At 46.0% G+C, this 23,665-nt stretch overlaps 3 protein-coding genes across 3 annotated transcripts; 1 reads left to right on the top strand and 2 right to left on the bottom strand.

The window, feature by feature from the left end:
* Positions 1–49: 49 nt before the first annotated feature.
* On the bottom strand, positions 50–6,446 carry PHB2 (prohibitin 2). Its single transcript, XM_072043322.1, has 8 exons — positions 6,277–6,446; positions 6,114–6,198; positions 5,954–6,033; positions 5,677–5,861; positions 3,878–4,007; positions 3,301–3,404; positions 2,792–2,869; positions 50–1,961 (listed from the first exon to the last, which is right to left on the bottom strand). The coding sequence occupies exons 1-8, from the start codon at positions 6,401–6,403 to the stop codon at positions 1,881–1,883; spliced, it is 870 nt and encodes a 289-aa protein (XP_071899423.1). The 5' UTR covers positions 6,404–6,446; the 3' UTR covers positions 50–1,880.
* A 51-nt stretch (positions 6,447–6,497) lies between these two features.
* On the top strand, positions 6,498–8,745 carry EMG1 (EMG1 N1-specific pseudouridine methyltransferase). The gene is made up of 6 exons (XM_027449799.3): positions 6,498–6,664; positions 6,748–6,849; positions 7,181–7,322; positions 7,690–7,748; positions 7,898–8,047; positions 8,418–8,745. The coding sequence occupies exons 1-6, from the start codon at positions 6,542–6,544 to the stop codon at positions 8,529–8,531; spliced, it is 690 nt and encodes a 229-aa protein (XP_027305600.1). The 5' UTR covers positions 6,498–6,541; the 3' UTR covers positions 8,532–8,745.
* Positions 8,746–8,905: 160 nt separating this feature from the next.
* Positions 8,906–22,116, bottom strand: LPCAT3 (lysophosphatidylcholine acyltransferase 3). Its single transcript, XM_027449795.3, has 13 exons — positions 21,914–22,116; positions 14,886–14,993; positions 14,659–14,765; positions 14,412–14,505; positions 14,260–14,297; positions 13,052–13,230; positions 12,536–12,644; positions 11,583–11,669; positions 11,045–11,211; positions 10,526–10,673; positions 9,642–9,800; positions 9,403–9,529; positions 8,906–9,258 (listed from the first exon to the last, which is right to left on the bottom strand). Exons 1-12 carry the CDS (start codon positions 22,008–22,010, stop codon positions 9,413–9,415), a joined length of 1,410 nt encoding a protein of 469 aa, XP_027305596.3. The 5' UTR covers positions 22,011–22,116; the 3' UTR covers positions 8,906–9,258; positions 9,403–9,412.
* Between the last annotated feature and the right edge of the window lie 1,549 nt (positions 22,117–23,665).

Here is a 23,665-nt window from a genome sequence, read left to right as displayed (position 1 = left end):
AATGGAAAATAACCTCTTTTTCGGGAACTAAGCACACTTGCACACAGTATAAATTTTGAGGCTTTTAATTTTTATAAATGTTTGAGAAAATCACTGAGCACACAGTGACAGATATTCCAGCAGTGACAGGCACCCAATGAATGACATTATCCTGAATTCAGTCTTGGGACTGACAGTGAAATAGAAACCAATATTACTAGAAGAAGGTCTCACGCTGATGGCAGAACACCCTCACTTGGCCAAAACAAAGTAAAAAACTGGTCTAATTTTACCCTACAGAAATCCGCAGATTAATGACAATTAGAGGTGAATTACTATATCTGCATGGGTTAGTACCAGTAACCCCCCTCTGCCCCCTCCCCAGATTTAACTAGCGAGGTGAAGAAGGGATTACAGATACCTTGTGGTAGAGCCCAGTTCCACAACTGGATCACCACAGATGGAGCTGGGGCATGGGAACTAAGTCTAGTTACTGGTTTAACAATTTCAAAGTGAGGGCAAACAATGCCAGTGCAGGAAGTTCAAAGCTCCTCACTCGTATCTTATCTTCTACTGGTCAGCACCGACGGTTCTAGTTGGCTTCAGTTCTTTCATTTCTTCCCTTGTTTGAGTAGGAGACTGTCACTGAAAGGAAGACAGAAGTGAGTCAGTCCAGGAAGTACAAGCAAAGTCAGACCCTCACTACAGATTTGGGGCTATGGGGTGCCTCAGCCAAACAAGTTGTCCAAAAGGACAACTTTAAAGTCCCTTTAAGTCCAGTTTCCTGGACATCAGGAAAGGGTTCTTCACAGAGAGAGTGGTTGCACACTGGAACAGGCTCCCCAGGGAAGTGGTCACTGCACCGAGCCTGACTGAATTTAAGAAGAGATTGGACTGTGCGCTTAGTCACATGGTCTGAACTTGGGTAGACCTGTGCGGTGTCAAGAGTTGGACTTGATGATCCTTAAGGGTCCCTTCCAACTTAGGATATTCTATGATTCTATGATTCTATGATTCCTTTTTTTTCAAAATCCCCTTAGGTCTGCTGGGACACATAAGACAGAATCTGGTCAAACAGGGGCAAGGAAGATCAGAGATGCCCCAGGGAAGTAAAAAAGAAGACAGCTCTGATTTCCTTTCTTCATTCTAAGATTTTTAGCTACATCCTATAAACTCAGCTGGCACTCCATTACCCAGTAAACACAGACAGATTAGACCAAAGCCACCAAACTCTGTCCAGCTCTGAAAGCAGGGAATGAGTTTTTCTAGCATGCACTGGAAAGCTTTTAGAGAATAACAAGAGCATTTTGCAAGAGAGCATTGCCCCACATCAACACAAATTCCTACAAACATCTAGCTACTTTTGTTGAGTCCTCTTTGCCATAAACGCAGATGTGGAAGATAGACCAGAGGACACTCCTCAGGATATTACTCCTGCCTTCCCCACACAAACAGCTCCAATTACTGAGCATCTCCTACTTGATGTAGATGTTTGTGTGGCCCCTGCAAGGAAAGGCTTCAAGCTTCACATCACAAATGGGAACCGAGACAGAGATAGAATAAACTCCTGACAGATGGAAAGGCCCAAGCAACACCCTGGTAAACATCAACACTCTTGTTCCAAGTACTAGCAAAAGGATTAAGACAAAGTTCAGTGTCTTACCTTCCTCTGTGCCAGGAGATGCAGTAAGGGTCACGGGGGCAAGGAAAGAAAAAAACAAAACAAGAGTAAATCAATTACAGTGAAAAAAATTAACTTCTGCAGTAAGCAGGACTGCAGCCTACTTGTCTGTCCTCTAGCATCAGGCTCCTCTCAGAGGAAAGATCCTGAGAGAGCTCCAGATGGAAGAGCAGCTTCACAGGTAAGGTGCAGGTAAATCCACCCACAACAACTGTCCCCTTTACCTGGTAAAGCCCTCATCCTGCAGGTTCAGTACCAAGTTATCTGCTGTGAGATACACGCGGTTTTGTGAACCAGCAATCTGAAAAATAGAGGTGGTATAAAAGAGTATAAATACGTAAGGAAGAATAGCATTAAAAAAGAATCTGTCACTCCCTCTACATACAGCAGTCTTGTTTGTATGCACTTAAGATCTTAGTTCCCAAAAACAATGATATACATGTAATGTCATAGAATGGCTTGGGTTGGAAGGGACCCCAAATATCACCTGATTCCAACTCCCCTGCCTCTCTGGGCAACCTGTTCCAGTGCCTCACCACCCCCTGAAAGAAGAATTTCCTCCTAACCTCTAATCTAAGTCGCCCCTCTTTTGGTTTAGAACCATCCCCTCTTGTCCTACCATTATCTGACAGTGCAAAGAGTCGCTCTCCATCTTTTTTGTAAGTCCTCTTTAAGTGCTGAAAGCTCTCAGTGAGGTCCCCCCGGAGCTTTCTCTTCCGTAGAGAAGAGATTCTCACTAGGTTCACATGGGCCCAATGCTCAAGCTTGTCCAGGTCCCTTTGATGGCCTCCCTTCCTTCTGTTGTATCAACTGCATCTCCTGACTTCCTTTCCTTATACTGTCAGACGTTTTAAAGGAAGTGCTCATATTCTGTCTCCTTATCAGACAGACTTTTGACCCCATGCTGATCTGTCCCCTTTTCTCAGACACAAACTCCTATCACCACGTGTAAGTGCTGATCACTGCTAACGAAATTGTTAGCTCTATCTGAACAGAAGAGAGCATGGCAGGAATAAAGATTGGTACAAGGCAGGTCACATTCACCTTAACTTCGCCCATGTGGGCACTGCACAGGCAGCACAGCAGAATGACTGCAATAGGAAGATGGGTATTCTGTGCCCCACCACTTACCGTCTTTGAAATGTTTTGAGCAGCTCGTATCTTACGTAGCTTGATGTAGCCTGGATTCCTGCTCAGAGCTTCACCGAGGTACAGGAGAGCAAAAGTTAAGGAAAAACCCACTAAGAGAAGCCCCCTGCATTCAGTAAGTTCCTCCTATGCTGTATCAACAAGTATCTTAGAGGAAAAAAATGCAGTTGCTATTCCAGTAACTTGAGCCTCTTGGGTAGGGACATTGTTGCATTCCTAAATCAAGAACAATAGGGTTATGGCCACATGCAGCCAAAAGAAGTTAAACCTTAACAACAGGGAGTGAAGGCTCAGGGTCTCTGCTCTGAGCTGTAACCTCGAACAAATACCGTTCCAACCAACTGCAAGGAGAAAAACAAACCACAGAAAACAAATAGCAACCTATTCGAGGCTATCATCTCATCAGTCTGATCAACACAAACCCATTGCAACAGATTCTCAGGACTGCCAAGCTCACAAGACATCCCGCAAAATACCCCAGAGCAGGATATCATCTTAGCAGCTGTAGCTTCCCCTTCAGCCTGAACAATCTTCTGCTTCTGCTCCTGCTTGGCCTTCTCCACCAGGAACTGTGCGCGCTGTGCCTCCTGCTGGGCTACAGAGGGAACAGACAAAAGCATTCAAAGCAGATCCCATCTCCTGAACTCTCCACGAGGGTTCTGTACCTGAGGCCTGGGGAGCTCATGCTTCCAACAGAACTGATCGCATTCTAGGGATATATATACGCACACACACACTTTTTTTTTTTAAAAAAGTAAAACCAACAGCAACCAGGCCCTCTAAACATAATCCCCATAGAGTAAAGGGTAGTCACACCCTGAAAAGGAATCCTACAGCTCTGGGAACAGTCCCACCAATGATCTATTCCACGAGCTATAGCCCAAGGTTTTTTGATAATACTCGTGAAATAACCTAGTTGGCTCCCTTACTAAGCAAGCTGAGATTTGCAATGCTGTAGCTGTATCAATGCAAGAGCAGTGACATACTAACTCAACTTCGCTACCTTGTTTAAAAACTAAGTACAAAGGCAAAAGCAACCCCCCCTTTCCAGGCCTAAACTGAACTCACCCACTTGCTTAGCTTCCACGGCCGCTGTGTATTCACGACTGAAACTCAGCTCTGTGATAGCCACATCATCAAGGATGAGGCTGAAATCCTTGGCTCTCTCCGTCAGTTCTCGCCTAATGAGCAGAGACACCTGAAACACAAGTATAGCAAAAAGAGTACCACACGCAGGCTGCTTCTCCCTTCCTGTGCACTATAAAACCGAAGCACAACTGCTCTTCGCAGTTCATTCACACCGCACCTGAGAGACATTCCCTAAAACAAAGCTTGAAACATGGACATTAATGCCTGTTCTGTGAATCTGTCACCTCTAAATAACTCTGCACATGCTTTCAAATGCCAAATCACAGCTTATCCATAATTATTATTTAACCATACTATACAATTAATATTGGGAAAAAAACCTTGAGTGTTTTTTTTTCTTTTGTTTTCACATCCTATGCTGTGTAGTTCCATGTTCTCATCCATGTTTTGGCAATAAGTATTTCCTTCTCCATCTTGAATTTGCCACTGTTTGGAATTTGACTATCTCCTTAGATTTTCAGATAGGCTGATAAATCCTGCACGAAATAATGATTTAAATAAAAGTTACTGCTATGGTATCACACCTTTGACCTGTCTAGTATTTGCTTTTATTTCTATTGCAGCTATTTCTAAGCAGAATTCTAAAACGATGACAGAACCCTTTACTGAGTGAACTGCAAGCACGTAACCATGTAAAGTCACTTCATTTTCATCTGATTATCAACTAGTTCCGTACGTATCACTTTATGGTAATGCTGGAAATATGATAAGAATGAAATTCGATTTAGTTTGTTCTGAACTTTCAGAGATACCTATTCTCTGCTTTACTTCACAATATCTAAATCATTTGCAACCAGTTTTTTTTTCTTATTATATTGTCCCTTTCCACTAATCCTCCTTATACAAGACGTAAAAAATTAAATAATTTCCTCAATGCAGACCACATGGCAGAAGACAAACCCCTGAAATTAAGGATGAATTCTCACAGAAAATCTAGACACTCATCTCTATTCTTTGCCTTTTTTTGTTGTGGATCTGAAACAAGTTAAGAGGTGCTTTGTTTCATCTTTCTGCCAACTCATCCTCTTTAGCAGTCTCACGTAGGATCTCCTCTAAAGCCTTTTAAAAGAAGATCAGCAACTTGTCTCTCCCTCATCTGGAATAGGTGACAGATATTCTCAGAATCCCTGGCAATCAAATTATCAGAACATAAACTTAGAGGTATGGGCTTTTACAAATTAATTACTTCTATAATTTTGCACACCCTCCCCTCCCCGGATTACCTTCTATGTTTTTCTAAACAGAACTATTTTTCACTCTTCTGTAGCATCTATCACTGAACATTTACAACTCTTTTAACTGTTCATCCATTTCTCTTTTCAGATCCTTTTAAAGTGTTTGCTCTGACAGCTCTTCTGATACCCATGAAGGACCAGGTAATTTTTTTTTACAGCCAATTTTACTGTCACGCATGTACCACAATGTAAGTCAGCTCTTTCTCCCCCAGTGTTACGTTATATAGTGCTATATATCATGAATATTTCTATATAGACGCTATATATCATGAATGTGATTTTCTTTGCTGAGGCTGGTGGTACAGCCTCAGTGTTTGTACCAGAATTGAACTGTAATCAGTAAGTGTTTTTGTGTTCTTTCCGTTTTGGATGCATTTGCTACAAAACTGATATATTTATCCTTCACCTGCTGTACCATTGCCAGCATGCAGGGTTTAAATACCCCTTTGCAAGGCGGGCAGAAGCCTGCTCGGGGAGAGTCACCTGAGCTCTCTGTGTGATGAGCTGCGAGGCGTTGAACTTGGCGACCACGCTCTTGAGCACCTCGTTGACGATGGAGGGCAGGACTCGCTCCTCGTAGTCCAGGCCCAGGCGCTGGTACATGCTGGGCAGCTCGGCGGCGTTGGGGCGGGTGAGGACGCGCAGGGAGATGTTCACCATCTGCAGGTCTGAGGAGGAGACGGGTGAAGAAGTGAGCGGGGCTGGCGTGCACATGGGAGCCACCAGGGCCTCGTGGTGCGCCCTGTGGAGCCCTTCTCACCTTTGGAGCCGGTGGGGGAGGAAATCTTGCGCGGCCGGGCTCGGATGTCGTAGATGATGGGGTACTGGAACCAGGGGATCCTGAGGGAGCGAGGGGCGCCCCGTCAGGCGGAGGGGGGACGAGGGGACGGGGGGACGGGGAGAAGGGAGCCGTGCCCTACCTGAAGTGCAGCCCCTCGGCCAGGATGGTGTCCTGCTGCACGCCGCCGATGCGGTTGAAGAAGATGGCCCGCTGCCCGCCTTCCACTGCGGGGAGAGGGAGTCACTCGGTCAGGGAGGCAGGGAGGCGGGCAGCGCGGGGCCGGGGAGCGGGCACTCACTCACCGATGAAGACGGACTCGCGGACGCCATACGCCAGGGCGCCCGCGCCCAGCAGCAGCTTGAGGGCGGTGCCGACACCGCGCGGCCCGGCCGGCAGCCGCCCCGCCAGGTCCTTCAGGTTCTGCGCCATGGCCGCGCCGGGAAGGACAGCGGAAGGGGCCGCCCCGCTCCCCTCCCCTCCTCCCGGGGCCGCCTCCGGAACCCGCCGCCATCTTGGAGGCGGCAGCCCCGGGGCGGGGACTGGGGGCGAGCGGGGCGGGGACGCAAAATGGCGGCGGCAGGCGGGACACGAGGGGAGGCGGCTGAGGAGGCTCCGCCGGCGGCCAAGAGGGCGGCGGGGCAGCGGCGGCTGCTGGTGGTGCTGGAAGGGGCGAGCCTGGAGACCGTGAAGGTGAGGGCGGGCGCCGTGCCTCGTCCCGCCGCGCCGGCGGTGCCCGGTGCGCGTCCCTGTGAGCTGTGCCCCCCTTCCCGCAGGTGGGGAAGACGTTCGAGCTGCTCAACTGCGACAAGCACAAGGCGATGCTGCTGAGGAGCGGCCGGGACCCCGCGGGGGTGCGGCCCGACATCACCCACCAGGTACCCAGGGGGGCTGGGGTCTGTTGTGTGCCCCCCCAGTGGGCTGGGGAGACGGCCCCTGGAGGCTGGGGGGCGGTCTGGGGGATGTGGGACTGAATTTGGCCTTGCTCACTGTGCTAATGTCTAATAACTCCTCTAAGTTTATGTCTAGAATTATCTTTTTACAGTAGCAATTCCTATAGTTAGATATGGGATTCCTTGCCTCAGCATTACTTCTACATTCACATGTTCTAAACCTTAACTATTCTAATCTTCCTTTCTTCCTCTTTCTCTAATTCAACTACTACCCTTTATATATATATACACGTATATACGTGTATTTTTTTTCCAGAGTCTCCTGATGCTCATGGATAGCCCCCTGAATCGGGCCGGTCTCCTGCAGGTTTACATCCATACGCAGAAGAATGTCTTGATCGAGGTCAACCCTCAGACCAGGATCCCAAGAACTTTTGATCGGTTCTGTGGTCTAATGGGTAAGTGATTCAGGCTTTCTAGCCATCATAAAATAACACAGGAAGGTGGTAGGAATGGAAAAGACATTGTGAAGAGTCAAAAAAAAAATATGCAACAACATGAAAAATGGAAAAGTGGGAGAAGAGGAAGAAAAACACTTTTTGTAGTGAATTTCTAGATGCGTATTTCAAATATACGTTCCTTAACACAGTTGGGAGTTGTCTGCATGAGACTGTTACTGGCAAAATAACTCCCTGATCAGTGTTCTTGGATCAGACTACTTTAGAAGATGTGGGGAGCTACTCCTCTAGCTGCCGTGACTAGGTAGAGTATAGGATTGTTCCAGCCAGAGAACAGGTTGCTTAACTAATGTTCTTCTCTTGTCAGTTCAGTTGCTGCATAAGCTCAGTGTCCGAGCAGCTGATGGGCCTCAGAAGCTGTTGAAGGTAAACACTCCTTGACTGGTTATGGGTAATGGTGCAGTGTTCCTTCTTTGCAGCTACTAATGTAGTGTAAGTACACTGTTTATATAGTGAACTTAAAGACCCTATCGCGTAACTTACCCTGCACTCGTGAACTTTTCTGTCCTCTCGAGGTGATTAAAAATCCCATCAATGACCATCTCCCTGTGGGCTGTATGAAGATAGGCACCTCTTTTGCAGTTCCAAAGGTGACAGATCTGCGTGAACTGGTTCCTGCAGCGGAGCCAGTAACTATTGTTGTGGGAGCTTTTGCCCATGGTTCGGTACGTGCATGTGTTCATTACCTGGGGTTGGAAAAATCTTTGCTACAATAGATTTCAGTGTTACTCTGAGTGTTTTTCCTACCTTATCTTCTGTTTGGGTGTTTTTTGTAGCCCTTCTTCTAAGGTAAGCCTGGCAAGAAATTGTCCAACTCCTCTAACACTTGTGACTTTGCTACCTCTGGGTAGTGGGGAAATAGTGAGGGCAAGCAGTTGTCCTGCTGTGCTTTGTTGTGGCTATGTCACGTCTCAGATGAAGCACAGGCATGTAGGAGTAATGGTGTGCCTCCGTGAGCAATGGAAGTAGATGGGACTAAGTGATAAGATGTGGTTTGATATGCAGATAAATATGTACTTTCCTGTTTTCTCCCAGGTCAATGTTGACTATACAGAAAAGATGATTTCTATCAGCAACTACCCTCTCTCTGCTGCCTTGACATGTGCTAAAATTACTACTGCCTTTGAGGAGGTCTGGGGAGTGGTATGAGCTTCTGCCTCGTCTGCTGTCATGGTGGACTACTCTACAGTGACTCCAGATTTTGGGGAGGCTTTTTTACTTCTGTGTGGGCCTGGTGCAACTTTGGACTCCGGGAAGGGAAAAGGCTTCAATTTTGTCGTTGCAGCTTCTGGAACAACGTGACTTTAAATCGACTGCCCTAGCAACCCTTTTTCCTCCCTATTAAAGGTAACTTTTGATAAGAGTGTTTGTGTACTGTACTTCATGTTTCATAAATAGGCTGGATTTGCCTACAGCAGGAGCCCAGCCCAAATTCCTGATGGACCTGCAGCTCTTGCTCTGCAGCACGTGACAGTTCTTAACTCCCGCACTGATGTACCCAAGAGGAAAGGAGCTGAAGCGGATTTGAAAAAAAAAAGAACAGGAGCAACTTTTATCTTGGATGACAAACGTAGAAAAGTCAGAAGGTGGCTCCATTCCAATATAGTGCCTGCGTTGAGTGTCTTACAATCATCTGATATCAGCAGGGAGACAAGAGTCCACTGGAGGGCGGCAGAGAGATAAGGCAACATACAGAAGGTGGAGGTTCTGGAACGAGACCGACTCCAATCCCCTCCTTTTGGGTCTCTGACCCTGTGCTTTCTCTTTCCCCCTCCTCGCGTTGAAAAAAGTTATACTTCAACACAGCAAACTTGGCAGGTGATGCTTTGCTTCTGGAGTGTTAAATTAACTCCTACAAATGCACAGGTGGTACAATCTGAAAGAGAAAAAGCTATTAGAGTTGTTTCATTTGTTCTTACATTCCCCTTTCACCTGGGGCTGTAACACTGCTGCACCACTTCACTTCCTAGTCTAAGTGTGGGATTCCTACCACATGTCCCTAAACATAGGATAGCCTTACCTTTTGGCTGTTACTCTGCTTTTTTTAGCTTTTCTTTTCGTGGCACAATTAACTTGCGAATATAAGGCAACACCAATAATAAGGTGAAGAACAACACGTGGCCAAGGAAATAAATAGACCTGTACACCTGTAAAGAGAGAGGCACGGTTGAGAATCAGCAAGCACAGCTGAACTAAGAATAAGAAAAGCAAGGAAAACAGGTTGGTTGTGTGGATTGTCCGTTTATGGCTAGTAAATACCTTCATCCATTTGTCCCATGTAAAAAGGCAAAATGGCACCAGAGAGTAACCCATAAACATCCAGTGGTTAGCCTGTTGTAGCACGTAGAAAATAGGCTGCAAGGCAGTGATGGAGGCCAAAGCGCTTAAGGGAGGGCTGTCCCGAACGAGGTTGATGACCTAATTTAAAAGGAAGAAAAAAAGAAAGCTTTTTCTCAGTTGGATGTCCTATGGGTGTATATGTGCAGCCAAAGCATCCACCTAGCTGTGTTAAATTAATCTTAGTGAACAGTCAGTCTAAAAAAGTAATTAAGTAGTAACCTGCTTCAAGCTTTAATCAGAAAAAAGGCTGGATATCAAGAAAAGGTTGTTCAGAGAGGGTGGCTGGGCACTGGAACAGGCTCCCTGGGGAAGCTGTCGTGGTACTGAGCCTGACGGAGCTCAAGAAGCATTTGCACAGTGCTCTCGGACCCATGGTCTGATTTTATTGGGTGGTCCTTTGGGGACCCCGGAGTTGGACTCCATGATCCTTGCGGGTCCCTTCCAACTCGGATATTCTATGAAAAGGATTTAAATATAGAATATTGTTCTCTCACTAGGGGGAGATCTAGTGGAGGTATTTGGTTCGTGTGCTTGTCTTCCAACCTTCCCAGCTGCCAAGCACTGCCGTTGCCCTCTACTCATATGCCAAGTTCTTCACTTTTACCGTAGAAGCTGACAGGAGACTTACAACTTGCCCATACAGAAGCCAGCAACCTACTGAACCCTCAAGAACAGCACAGTACTGCTTGTGAACACCAATTCCAAAGTGAGCAGATACTAGAGCCTTCAGTGGGGAAGATTCCAGACTCGAGGGAAAAGGCTAACGCAGGTGACCCCCTTCTGGTAGGTCTGACAAAGCGCACCTGTCTTTCGACGATGACTATGAGCAGCTCCATTTGGAAGCACACCAGGTAGCCAGAGTGCAGCCCATGCCAAATGGCCAGGAAGAACAGGGCCAGTGCCTGTGACAGCAGTTTGTTCCCCAGGAACTTCAGACGCTTGAAGATGTAGCTAGAGCAGAGAAAAAACAGAGTGCTGCTGGTTTATTGTCTGCCCTTCCCTCACCGTGTCAGAGATGCAAGGCCCAGGGGCCCATACACCTTTGCATATATCCCTGTGGTCTCACTGTATTTCCATTCTACACTCTGCCCTCCTGCTTCTACCATCTTCAACTTCTTGCCTGTGTTAAGGAACTGCCCTTTTAGATTGGATCAAAAAAATCAATCCAACACAGTAGCCTGTTTCAAACAGGACAGCAGCCAGTAGCAAAATGTGGAAGGCATAGTGTAAGAACTGAAAAACAGCATCTAGTACACCCTTCTCAACCTAGGATCTTGGTTCTCTTGACACAGACGTGACTGACACAAGTTTCTCCTGCTCACCGGGCCACCCAAGCGTTGGTGTTGATGTTGAAAGAAGCAATGGTCCCTGTGAATAAAGGTGTTGTCTCATACAGCCAGACCTTCATGTTGGCACAGGCATCCCACATAGGCTTTCCGTTCTGGTCCTTGCCATTGTACCCCAGGCCCACAAGGATGCAGACACCCTCCTACAAAAAAAGACACAGAACGAAGATGAGGAAAAAAATTTTTTTTTTTGGGGGGGGTGGAGTTCTGACTCCGTGCTCAGTGGAGAGTGCCACTGCAGATGGAGAAAATGGATTAAAAGCCTGATGCCTGCTGAAGTTACTAACTTACAGCAACTACACTGATGTGAGCGACTTGATCTAGTGAAAGATGTCCCCATGCATTGCAGGGGCTTTGCAACTAGATATTTAAATGTCCCTTCCAACCAAAACCTTTCTGTGATCTGCACTGATCACTAGATATTTGGATTACTTCCATTCCAAGACCATACCATGTAGGCTGCAAAGACACTGCATCTGTTCGTTTGTCTTATTTCTGGAAAGACTTGACTCACCGTAACAAGCCAGCAGGTTACGTATTTGTAGAGTATAATTTTTCCCCAGATCAATATGTAGCCACAACGGAACCAGAAAGGCTTCTCCTGCAGGGATTAGAGTGAAACAAAGTGAGTTTACCGGCTATAATGAGACAGGGTAGATGAGATCTCAACACTGTTCTTCATTTTAACCTGATCTCTATGTTGAGACTACTATAATGACTGGACTGCCAGGCTACTGGATTGTGTGGATTCATATATGATTTTATTTTCTTTGATAGTATTTGGCTGTACTGAAATAAATACTTTGGGAATACTCCGGGATTAGCATAATCATTGCTGGCATTGATACCCTCATTTATTCACACTGACAGAGAAAACACAGATAATCTGCAGGCAGGAACTGCTTCTTAGTTTTCAAAGAACCTCAAAGATTTTGGTAAGTTTCTAATTCAAATATGTCATTCTGCAGAATGTGCTGCTGCAAAATAACACCGTTGAGAAAAACAAATCTAGTTGTTCGTTTAAAGCAGATCTGTGCTCGAGGGTAGCTCGCATTACCAAGCCTACAAGATCAATCTCCACCTTCAATTTTTAAAATGCCTTGCAAGTTACTCTGCCAGAGTTCTTTGCATGTAATTGTTAAACAGATGGTTATTAAAAAGTGACAAAATATGTATGTTATGATTCCAAAAACAACTGTAACATCTAAGATGAATTTTCTATTTGTAAAAGTTTTCATTTGGTTCAGTTCATCATGACACACTCCTGTTCTGCATCAAATTGAATTTATAGGACAGGCAGCAAAGCCAAATCAGTTGTGGGAAGGCATAGCACTAGCTGCTGGCTTATCTCCTTTTAAAATTGAAGCAAACCTAAAAAAAATAATTCCTTCCTCTACTTTTGTAGATCTAGTGCCCTCGCAAGAAGTAGAATCTTCCACATGCCAGAACTGTCAAATATATACATACCATGTAATCATCTGAGATGAGGTATTCATCAGAGATGTACTGGCTTGACAAAGTATAGGTCACTAGAAAGAAGAGACCCAAACTGAGGCGCTTGAGAGCAGGTACAAAACTGAGAAAGAAAAATATGAAGGTCAAATAAAAGCCCTGGAAAGAGACCTTCAAACTCATAATTTGAATAACAGAAGTGGAGATGGGGAGTTTGGGGAGATAGTGATAGAGAGTCACCATTTTCCACTGCAGCAGATGCCTCCATCTGTAAGATGGGATGCTAATATTGCCAGCTCAGGACTGAGTCTGTACTAAACATGTCAAATGGTTGTTGACATACAAGCTGGAACAACGCTAGGACATTATGCAGAGTTTATGAGCAGCTTTTGAACGATTGCATTCTCTTATAAATCAGTTTTGGTCACAGTGCTTCAGTCCAGGTAAGAAGGCACTCTGCTGCAGGGAGCGCATGGGGGATTCAGCGTTCTGGGATCTTAGGAAAGCGAGGGACTAAGTGGCTCTCATTACCTATTGGGTCTCTGGCCTTGAACGTCAGTCATCTCACCCCTTGCCAGTTTCTGATAGTCTGTCATGGAGAACTGAGGTCCCACCATGAAGGCACCATAGAAATAGGAGAATCCTGAGACTTCCAACAAGGTAGGAACTCCCCGGACAGCAAATCGCCGCTGCTCAGGGGTCAGGAACTCCTGCACCAAAGTGAGTGGCATTAACATCATCCTAGGGGATCTCATACTAGCTCTGGATGTTATGTTCTCAGCCTAAGTTCTTATTCCCCATGTATATGGCTTTGTACTTCATTGTTCACTCCCCTCCCCGCCCCTCTCTACTCTCAGCCCCCTCTAATTACCAAGATCCAATAGCTGAGACCAGTTGCACACATCTTTATTCCCCTAAAAGCTCAAAACAAGGAAAAGATCTATTAACATGCATCCCCACCTGCACAGCAGACATAGTAAAAACACTGTAAAAACCCTTTCCTAGTCCCTTACTGAAATGTCACATACCACCACCTTACTGTCCTACAGTTCCTACCTCTTGATGCAAGAATTCATTGCCATTAACTATTTGAAACTTCAGCTTAGGAGATTTTTGGATGCAGTGACTGCATGGATGCTGAACACTGGGTCAGGCTCCAAACAGAAGGTGCGGAGCACAAATACTTGAAGTAGCACTGAGAAACTGCAGCAAGTGTTCTGTCCTTTCCCACACCTTGTGCTGTGTGACTTCTCTCACCATTTCATCTGCCCTAATTACAGGTTCCCAACAAATGGTAAAGAGCAACCATCCACAAGGATGTGATATGACTAGACGAAAGGAAGATGGGAACTGAAATCTACTGCTGATGCTCTGCAAGTTAAAGGAATACTACCCACAAGACAGAGCACTAGGGATCAGGGATCTAAAGCAAGGGATATGGAAGGAGGCGATGGTGGGGAATTTGGAAGGGGGCAGAATAATATTCTGACACAATTCAGTGCTGAAGCAATTTTTGTCCATCTGTAATCATTACTCCCTCTGTTCCAAATTGTCTCTTTCCACTCTGGAATTCAGTGCCCTTAGATACTCACAGAGGCTCTCCCTCTCAGCTATGGCTTTTACCAAACAATGAATGCAGCTTAATAACTTATAACCTTTAAACCTGATTTTCTGACCTCTACACCATTGGAACAGCAAAGAAGAAGGAAGGAGTGAAGGAGAAGTCATGTTTTACTCACCAGGTCTTTTCCTCCATCATAGTAATCGATGGCCAGACCTGGAGGCGAGAAACACCCATTTGAAGACCTATGATGGGCTGAGCAAGCAGCCCTCTTTTTACCTGAGCCACGGCTTGCACAGTCTAAAAGATAGGAAGGAGGTACCAACTCACCGATCAATTTGAGAGTCAAGACACAGTGTGGCATTGTCCACTTGATGTCGTAATGCTCTGTGGCTGTGAAGTAATATCCAGCCATAAGGTATGTCTGAAAGAAACCATTGTTTGTGTTACTTCAACTAATTCCTCCAGCTGTTTTTGATCTGTCCCCGCTTTTCCGCCCACATTCACTACTGGGAAGCGCAAAACTGAACAGCGGGCTCTTCTCTACAAACTGATACAGTGAGAAAGGGAATTTTACCATCTGAAAGAGGAACGTGGTGAAGACAGCAGTGATTGTGCGGCCCATAAGCCTCAGGATGAGGAACTGGATTAGAACACACAGCAGGGAATGAAAGAACTGCATCCCTGTGGAGAGAGAGAGAAAGTGAGAGGGATGAGGCAGGAATGACATTTCCCCATTACAAGTCCTCCCAAACTGCAGCCAGCCCTGGGACAGGTCGCCCTCTCTTCCCAAGCTCATCTTACCAAAATTGAAGTACGCAATTGAGAGTCCTGTCAACGCATTGTAGAGATGAATGAGGTAGGTCTCCTTCTGGAAGAGGAAGTAGCGCTGGAACAAGGCAAAAGGATACCCTGAGGAGAAGGGGGGAAAAGAAGGAAGAGTTATAAGTCAGTGTAGACAAGCAGCGATGTTTGTAATGGTCCAGATTATAACTTTGCTGAACATGTTATTAGGAACATGTACTTTACATAGATACATCATCAATAAAGGTCACGGTATACATTCCTGATACTTTATTTCCCTCTCAGGGGATAAATGCCAGATGACTTACTCTTACAGAATACTTTAACAGGAACATTATTATATCACAGTTGATGTTGAAGTGTAAGAAATTCCAGGATTAGTGAATACATGAGGATGGGTAATGCTGAAACACATGAATCAGACTTCAGTGGACTACTCTGACTCATTTCCAAATGCACAGTGACTACAGTAAAAAGAAAGATTAAAAAAAAAGAAAAAGGAAGAAGAAGGAAGGAAATGTTATAGTTTAGAACATCACACTGTCCTGCAAAATTCAACCCCTGCTCCCCCTCAATGAGCTGAGTAACTTTAATCCCAGCGTTCCCCAAGTGACTTCCAGTACTATATTTTTTTTTTTTTCTGACTCTCCAACTTCAGATTTACATCTGATTTGTTAAGTACTGGGCACACAAAGCTGTTAACTAAAATCCACTGGGACTATGCATGTAGCACTTTGAAAAAATCAGAAGCATTTCATAGCAAGCAGCAAAGTGGAAGGAGGTTTTTTTCCTTGCATTTTCTGCACGTTAGATCCTGACCCAGTTTAGGAATGCCTACGGATTATTCATCTGTGGCTCCAGAGAGAAGTAAACATTTGTGAAGCACTCTGGTAGGATGGCGAGAAGGGCCCCACAGAATCCCATAAGTAAATTAAATTCTGTTGTCTTAAGGGTTTAGGTGAGGTTCACAAAGCATGCAATAAACATTGCCACATATTAGACAATAAGTACATTATGTTTTCATTGATGCAGCAGGTGTTGTCCATCTCCTGAGTATCTGAAGTCTAATCCTGCAATTGCTGTTTCTAAAGGCGTATGCATAAGGGAGCTGGATTGGAATAGCAGAAGCAACCTTAATTCTGGCATTTCACGGCTCAGGATTGCTTTATTTTGCAAGCTTGTGTTCAACAAAACAAAATCCATCCTACCAAAAAAATAAAAGGAGTGACCTTGCACAATAGTGGCACCCACGCTGCTTATTAGCCCAGCTGAAGTGTGTAACCATGGACAGCTGTCTGCTACCTGAACTAATGGGGTAATAGTAGCAGTAGGTAGTCCTGCTTTATATGCAGCAATAATAAAAGGTGATGAAATGCAGGCTTTGCCTGAGCGGTGTTTGATGGATGGAAGCTTTCCAATAGGCAAGGCCACAACTAGTCATTACTATAAGAGGAAAAGAGAAACTCTGTCATGCTATGTCAAGTATACGTACTGCAGCCTGTCAGTGCTAATGGGCTGGCAGGTGGTAACTAGAGACGTTTTATGGTCCTTCCCTTCTGCCCCAAATCCACTGTGAGGGAATTACAGCGTTTGGGACTTTTGGGCTCCCTTCTAGGGCAGCGTGCTATACCGAGCCCGAATGTATACCTGTTTCTTCCTGAAACGAAACTGCTTTTCCCCATTTCCTCAGCCTCCTGCCGTCTCTCTTTCGGTCCTCCTTTCCTCCTTGTTGCTGTTCCTTCCTCCTTTTGTGTCCTGCACCAGTTTCCACTCCGCAGACTCTTTATCGGGCTGAATGACTGTCCAGCCTCCACATTCCACAACTCTTTGCCCACAGACCCTGGCAACCTTGCTCCTGGATGCTCATTCAGTCTTGCTCTTCCCTTCTGCATAAACAGCTCCAATTTCCCATGCCTTACCCAGAGCTTCCTTTTCCCTTCTTGCCTTTTTTTTTTCCCCATTTCCCCGCCTCTCTAGACTCCTGCTCTTAGTACGTGTTTCTTTTCTCACCTCTTTCACCCCTTATTGCCATGTCCCAGGGTGACCAGCTATTTTTGTCCTGCTCCAGCCCCGACTCCCCTCCACCACGGCATTCACCCTTCAGCACTAGTCGGAGGCACGCTCCTCCACGATCCCTGAATGCCAGCTGAGGAGGACAGAGGTAATCATCAAAGAGTTGATCACGTAGGCTCTCTGGGATGCAAGAGTAATTCAAGCAACTACAACAATTCGCATGATTAAAAAAAGATAAGGTATTGCCTATCAGCCTCATACTCAGAAGCATATAGGTAGAGAGTCTTCTTCCTCATTTCAGTCTTCCTGGGACAGATACTGGTTGAAGTCTAATAAATATACTAAAAACTGCCCACAGCTTTGTACAATGGAAAGTGGTAAAAAAAAAGAAGCATTACCATTGCTTTAGATTGAAAGTTAAAATACTGAAGTTTACAGTGGAAAAATGTTTTCCCCCTTTGAGCAAAGAGGGAGAAAAATCACATCAGAAATACAGACAAAGTACAATTTATGGCTGTTCGCTGACACATGGTTTTAAAATGTTTTCTCTCTCAAAAATCAGTGCAACCTGGCTAAATGTTCAATTTTCATTAGAAAAAGTGTTTTTGTGGGGCTCCACCCATTTCTATAGACAGAATTAAACACTGTAACGTACTCCCAGTTCCTGAAAGCCAGAAATGTTATCCATTTTTCCTCATCCTCAACTAGTGTTCCTATTATTTAGAACAAGTGAATAAACAAAACACAGACTATCTCACTTGTCACGCCTACCTCTCTTTAACTCCACATAGGAAATCATATCATGGTTTGAGTAATGTTGTTCCAAAGAAAAAAACAAAATTACAGGCCCTTGGAAATGGAGAGCTCCTGATATGCTTTAAGAAAGCTACACACTTAAAGCTCAGTCTTGGGCTACGTGGGTGCTGTTCCAGGCCAAAAGTCACCAGGTCAGCCCACATTCTTCTGATAACCAGCAGCCTGCTGGTACTCTGGACTTTGCAGCTTTGCTGCACATGGATCATTTTCTCGGTTTTACAACAGCACCCGTTCCATGCTGCAGCTACAAACTTTAACTCACACGTGGCAGTGGGTACTGAGTATCAATGGACACTCCACTGCGGTCTGTGTATTTCGGAGCACTCCCAAACCAGCCATTAAAGAATTAGTTATTCTCACTGATACAATGGCAGCATTCCCTCCCCACCACAGCATCCTTCAAAGAGCACGAATTAGCACAGGAAAAGCCAGAAAGCTGTTTTTGAAGCTGCTGCTGCCATGTGGAAAGCTTGCTGTCAGATATGTCAGAGGCAGGACGCCACGCAGCTTTTCGTTCACCCTTCAGAAACAACAGGAACAGAAGCCCTGCTCCTTGCTCTTGAGAGATCCCGAGTACCAGCTCCCAGTCTGCCAAATTCATTGTTCACAGCTTTTTTTGGGCAGAGATGACTGAGGCAGGATACCAGCTGGAACACACTCCTGGAGAAAACAGAAGGTGACATTCTGGTCCAAGGTAGCTCTCGTTTTCTGTGCAACATGAGGTTGAAAAGCTGCCTGCACACAGAGCCAATTTTTGCCTCCAGATAGACTTTTTATAGCAGAGAATTAGCAATTGATGTAAGTGTGACAAGTTAGCCAAGACATGCCTTTGATGATAAACTCCTCTTTTCTTTCTTGCTTTCTTTTTATTAAAAATAAAAGGAACAAGATGTTAAGAGAACCCTGGAGCTGGAATGAAATAGCTTCTTTGCCACAGGCATTTGGGAAAGTAATGGATTGCTGCACAACATCCAGGTTATCTACAAATACAATTGAGCAAACAAAGTAAACGATCAAGAGGAAGGACTAATTGTAAGCAAGAACAGCATCATTAAGTTTGTTGTGTTGTAGAATATGTGATTAAGATGCCTGTCTTTTTTTCCACAAATAAAGCTGCCAATAAGAAAACCAGAAACATTTTTTTCCTGTTCCTTTTATTTCCCTTTTTCTGTAAGGTAAGTCCTAACTTCATTTCATCTTCAAGACTTTAGACAATACTTTTTTTTTTTCCTCCAGTTTTTCCCCTTTCAGTTAACTCCACTTAATTAAAATCTACCAGATGAACTGTCTTCCTTTTAGTGTTAGTATTCTTATAAGAAAATGAAGGGGACAATGGGGAAAAAAGGCATGTTCAAATGTAAGCCTTACCTAGTATTTTGACTTCAGTGGTGTTCTCTTTTTTCTGCCTATAATACTGCAAAAATCACACATCTTGTTTAACACCGAGTGCATTTTCATGAGTAATTTAATTCAGCACTGGAGCATACTTTTGATATCCACTCGTGGTGCTTTAATGTGTACACAGCAGAACCACCGCTAATTATGTGAATGGGATTCCTTTAAAGTGAAACTGAGCTGAAAAGGCAGCACAAGGGAACAGTCTCACAGAGTACATTTTAGCACCCATGGTGGGACGGTGCTGGCTCATACATGTTGAAACCAGCTGTTTGCTTCCCCTTCAATAAGGTTCTTGTTTGGCTGACCAGCTGGGGACTTGATTTGGGATAAGTTATATCAATTACAAATGACCCACAGAAATTTCAGTGTGCCTAAAAATCTTCAAAATGCAAGGGGCAGGCTGAAGTAGAGGACATAAGAAATTGGTGAGAGGTGGAATATGAGGAGATCAGATCAACTTGCAAGCAAAGCTGCTAATTTCTGGCACCTGTAGAAAAAAATCTTCATTTCTGCAGGTCACTGCTATGTGTGTAGATTAGGAAACCTTTCCCCGGCGCTGTTCTTGGCAGGTCTGGGTTGATCAGCAGGTCAGTTCTGGTTTGGGATTGCAAACAGTGTGTTGGCCCCCCTCCATAGGAGGCAGCAGAACGTGCCAGGTAGCTTGCAAGATGCTGTGTGGGTGTACAGCCAGACCTGCACCTTTAATTCTTTGGGACTGTACTTTTATTTTTTTTAATACAGTTTTTATACTCTAAATCTGAAATTTGTTCTTAATCCTGTACAGCCTAAATAACAGACCCCATTCTAGTTTTAGTCTTTGTTTCAAAGGTGTATGATGTAAAAAAGGTGCCTCTGATTTAAATACGGTGCTTTGACTAAAATCCCCATAGTTTACTCAGCACTGTGCTGTTAAGATCTCTATTTCCCTACTGAGAAAGTGTCCTGCCCTTTAGGGCTACCCAAATTTTTGTTCTCTTTTGCTCTTCCTTCCCCCTTCTCATTCTGTCCTGTCTTTATTATTTTATTTTTTCCCCAATAGGTATAGATTTTTTACAGTTTTAAATGACATCTTTTGGCTATTTCAGATCACACCTAACTGAACACTCTTACTGTGAATCAAGAGAGTCCATGCAGAATATTTTTTCTATGATAATTCAGCATTCTCTGGAAATTAACGTAAGAAGTTGCAAAGTCCTTTGCAAATCTGCGAAGTATTAGTTGTGGGCAATAAAAATAACTTTCTTCCCGAATCCGTGAACACACCTGAAATGGAGGAAGTCAAGAAAAAGCAGAGCTTTGCCTGTTCTAACACAATTTCCAGCTTCTTGAAATGCATTTCAAATGCATGACCCCTCCTATGATGTGGTCATCAGTGCCAGTTTCATTACCGAGAGGCTTAAAACCATAAGTCACAATAAAAGGGCTGTAAGCTAAGCTGCAATGAAATTGGCATTAAGAGAAAGGCTCGTGACAGGTTCAGGAACTCTTCTCACTCTCACGTTGCTCTAGAGTGGTGCTTGGCACCCTGAGTATAATAGTGTAATGCTTTACTACCTACCCATTAAGTGGGAAAGCTGGAGCCGGTCCTCTCTGCCTGGCTGCCTACCTGACTTGCATAAGTACCAAACCATGGGCTAGGCTGTTTTGCATGCCCGTAAGCCTTCTGTCTGAAGTTATGTCTTCTCCTGAATGCAATTATGAGACACTGAGGCAGGGAGAAAGGAGAGGGGAACATGCAACTCCAGCTTCTTGTTTGGTAAATGTTTTGGGTACGCAGGGAAAAAGAGATGCGAGTGTGCTCCCAGCTCCCGATCCCAAGACTTTTAATGCAAATTATAAAGACTCACTGAGACCTGATGCAACTGTGCATGGAACATTTCCAGCAGTGCCCACAAATCTCGGGCTCAATCTACTGACTGCAGTGGGCATCTCTTCTTACCATTAAGATGGTAATTACTGCTGTTCGTTTCAAAGCAGTAAGAGATTTTGGTTACCCACAGGACACCAAGCAGAAAACAGAGCCCCCTGATGTCACATTCCAGCTTGCTGCTTCCAAAAGGGAGAAGAAACTGAGAACACGCTCAGGGCACATGCTACAAATGTGTGTCTAGTGTGTGTCTGAATATACACACACACTTCCCAACACCTTTTCTGCATCTGTTCTCGTTAGACTAGTCCCTTGTTTGGTTTAGTTGGCTAGCCTGGTAGTAACCCATCTGCTTTTTCAGGTTTAGGTTTCTGCCAGGCAAGTAAACTGAATCAGCTCGTAATTAAAGTGCCAGAGACAGATGTGGAGAGCTGCTGCATTAACTCACGCTGACCTAGATGCATGCCCTATATGCGTTTCCTTTACTTTATTTAAAAAAAAAAGATGGTTTAACTAAAGCCTGAGTTCAGTCTGTTGTACCTACCGTCGATGTGAAGAATGTTACAGTTCCTTTACACAGTTAATTACATTAAGCCGATGCGAGCGTGGTCCAGACCACGGTTACGAAGCGGAACGACTTTTCCTTCAAAACGCGTACTTTTCGTTAGCCCAAACCTCTTCATTTAGACAGCCCGCAGGCTCACGCACAGCTTCTAGGCTCGGAGCAGAGCTCTCCCTGGCTGCCCCCCCCATTATTGACCCTTTCCCTGCAGCCCTTCCCGCGGCACCCCCAGAGAGGCACCCACACCCCCCCGAGGGGCCGTTACAGCAGCCCCAACGCCCTCCCCACCAGCCCCAACGCCCCCCAACGCCCCCCCAGGACCCCCAGCCCCCCGCTTCCCCCCTTGGGCCGCCCCCTGCCGGCCGCCCTCACCCATGAGGATGGAGAGGATGAGGCGCAGCGCCTGCTCCGACGAGCCCAGGGCCTCCGCCAGCTGGGCCAGGCCGCGGCCCGACCCCGCGGCCGCCATGTTGCCGCCCTCCCGGCCGCCCCGCCGGCCGCTGGCGCCTGGAACCCGGCAGCAGCGGCCCCGCGGCCCCCGCGCACCGCTCCCGGCCGCCGCTCGCCGCCCATTGGCTGCGCCCCGCGAGGCCACGCCCCCGAGGCTCGCGCCGATTGGCCGGATCCTGGAGGAGGGGCGGGGCGCCGCGCTCACTAAGGCAAAGGTTATCCCCGCGGGGGGGATGGCCCCGCGCCGGGCGGGGATTGGGCGGTGCGGGGGAGGGGGCGGGGCCTGGCCCGCGGGGCGCGGCTCCCCATTGGCTGAGGAGGGACAGGAGAGAGCGGGGCGGGGGAGGGGGCGGGGCGAGGCGGCCGCGGGGTTACTGGCGGGCACGCGGCGCGAGACCAACGGTCCTGAGGGGGGGGGGGGGGAGCGGGCACCATGACAGGGACAGGGATCGTGACAGGGATCGTGACAGGGACAGGGACAGGCGCGTTGTCGCCTGTCAGGGGATAAGCCTGGCTCCTCGCCAGGCCCGCCTGGGAGGGGGAGCAACAGGCGACGTGCTCCTGTGCTGTGTGGGGCAGGCTGGACGCCTCCTCACCTATCATATGTCATGTATTCCCATCATATCACGTCATATCTTATCATATCACGTCATATCACGTCACATCATATCATATCACGTCATATCACGTTACATCATATCATATCACGTCATATCACACATCATATCATGTGATCATGTGCTCCAGTCAGTCCCCCAACTGCTTCACCAGTCCCCCGCTGGGCGGTGGCCAGTTGGCTCCCAGCAGAGCACATAACAGGCACAGCCGTCCAGATACCGCTTTATCGGCACCACATGGAAGGGAATAATCGTTTGGCTCCACCTGTTTTGCCTGGGTATCACTTTAAACAATATATTTCCCCCCCCCCCCGCCTTGTGTCTTCCTTTCTCTGCACCACAGTGGCAAAGGTAGAGACGCAGAAGAGGAAGAAGAAATGGTACTGAAAGGAAGCAATTTTCCCCAAACAACGGGCAGTACAGCAGAAGTTAGTGGGAGTGCGGAAACTAGCCTAGATAAGGAAAGCAAAGGGTGAAGTAATGGTTTAACAGAAACCGCACACAGCTCTAGAAAAAATAATGCCGTGGGCCTGAGATGAAAGACATGGTATCTTGCAAACATAAGGAACTTAAAAGCATAAGGAACTTAGAGCCAGACTCCCTTCAGACGTCCACAGTGAACCTGTGAGATGCAATGCCTTCAAACTACCACAGGGGAAATTTTGGTTGGACTGAAGAGTGGTTCACCAGGGGAACAGGTGCTTAGAGAGACTGGGAAATTTTCAGCCTTGGAGAAGTACAGAAGACACCTCAACAAGTCCCAGAGGAAGACAGAAGGTGAGAAAAATGGAATTAAAAAGTAGTCAGTGCAGTAAGAAAGCGTGTGAAGAAGGGAAGATCTTGGCCATGACTTCCATAAGTCCCTGGAAGGCAGCGTAAGGTGTGGAGCAGCAGGTCAGCAGGGTCAGCAGGTGTTAAGAAGCAATCCTGGGTAGCCTATTTGAGTTTACAAATTTTGAGTTTACAAATGGGCTACTGTATTTGTTCACCCTAACCAGTCACTGTTAGCCAAACTTTTTTGCAAAGTCCACGCACTGACTGTTTAATTGGACATGTA

Source organism: Anas platyrhynchos, chromosome 1 (genome assembly GCF_047663525.1).
Source record: "Anas platyrhynchos isolate ZD024472 breed Pekin duck chromosome 1, IASCAAS_PekinDuck_T2T, whole genome shotgun sequence".
Lineage (NCBI taxonomy): Eukaryota > Metazoa > Chordata > Aves > Anseriformes > Anatidae > Anas > Anas platyrhynchos.
Note: the sequence above shows the minus strand (reverse complement) of the source record. Positions and strands in the feature narration are given on the sequence as shown.

What these genes read in the sequence shown, in the direction of transcription:
- EMG1 (XM_027449799.3), top strand. Translation starts at nt 6,542, where the DNA reads ATGGCGGCGGCAGGCGGGACACGAGGGGAGGCGGCTGAGGAGGCTCCG. An exon ending in CGAGCCTGGAGACCGTGAAG is followed by an intron (nt 6,665 to 6,747) that starts GTGAGGGCGGGC and finishes CCCTTCCCGCAG; the next exon opens with GTGGGGAAGACGTTCGAGCT. An exon ending in GGCCCGACATCACCCACCAG is followed by an intron (nt 6,850 to 7,180) that starts GTACCCAGGGGG and finishes TTTTTTTTCCAG; the next exon opens with AGTCTCCTGATGCTCATGGA.
- PHB2 (XM_072043322.1), bottom strand. Translation starts at nt 6,403, where the DNA reads ATGGCGCAGAACCTGAAGGACCTGGCGGGGCGGCTGCCGGCCGGGCCG. An exon ending in CCGCGAGTCCGTCTTCATCG is followed by an intron (nt 6,199 to 6,276) that starts GTGAGTGAGTGC and finishes CTCTCCCCGCAG; the next exon opens with TGGAAGGCGGGCAGCGGGCC. An exon ending in CGTGGAAGCTAAGCAAGTGG is followed by an intron (nt 3,405 to 3,877) that starts GTGAGTTCAGTT and finishes TTCCCTCTGTAG; the next exon opens with CCCAGCAGGAGGCACAGCGC.
- LPCAT3 (XM_027449795.3), bottom strand. Translation starts at nt 22,010, where the DNA reads ATGGCGGCCGCGGGGTCGGGCCGCGGCCTGGCCCAGCTGGCGGAGGCC. An exon ending in TAACCTGCTGGCTTGTTACG is followed by an intron (nt 11,212 to 11,582) that starts GTGAGTCAAGTC and finishes CTTTTTTTGTAG; the next exon opens with GAGGGTGTCTGCATCCTTGT. An exon ending in TAGTCATCGTCGAAAGACAG is followed by an intron (nt 9,801 to 10,525) that starts GTGCGCTTTGTC and finishes CTTTTAAATTAG; the next exon opens with GTCATCAACCTCGTTCGGGA.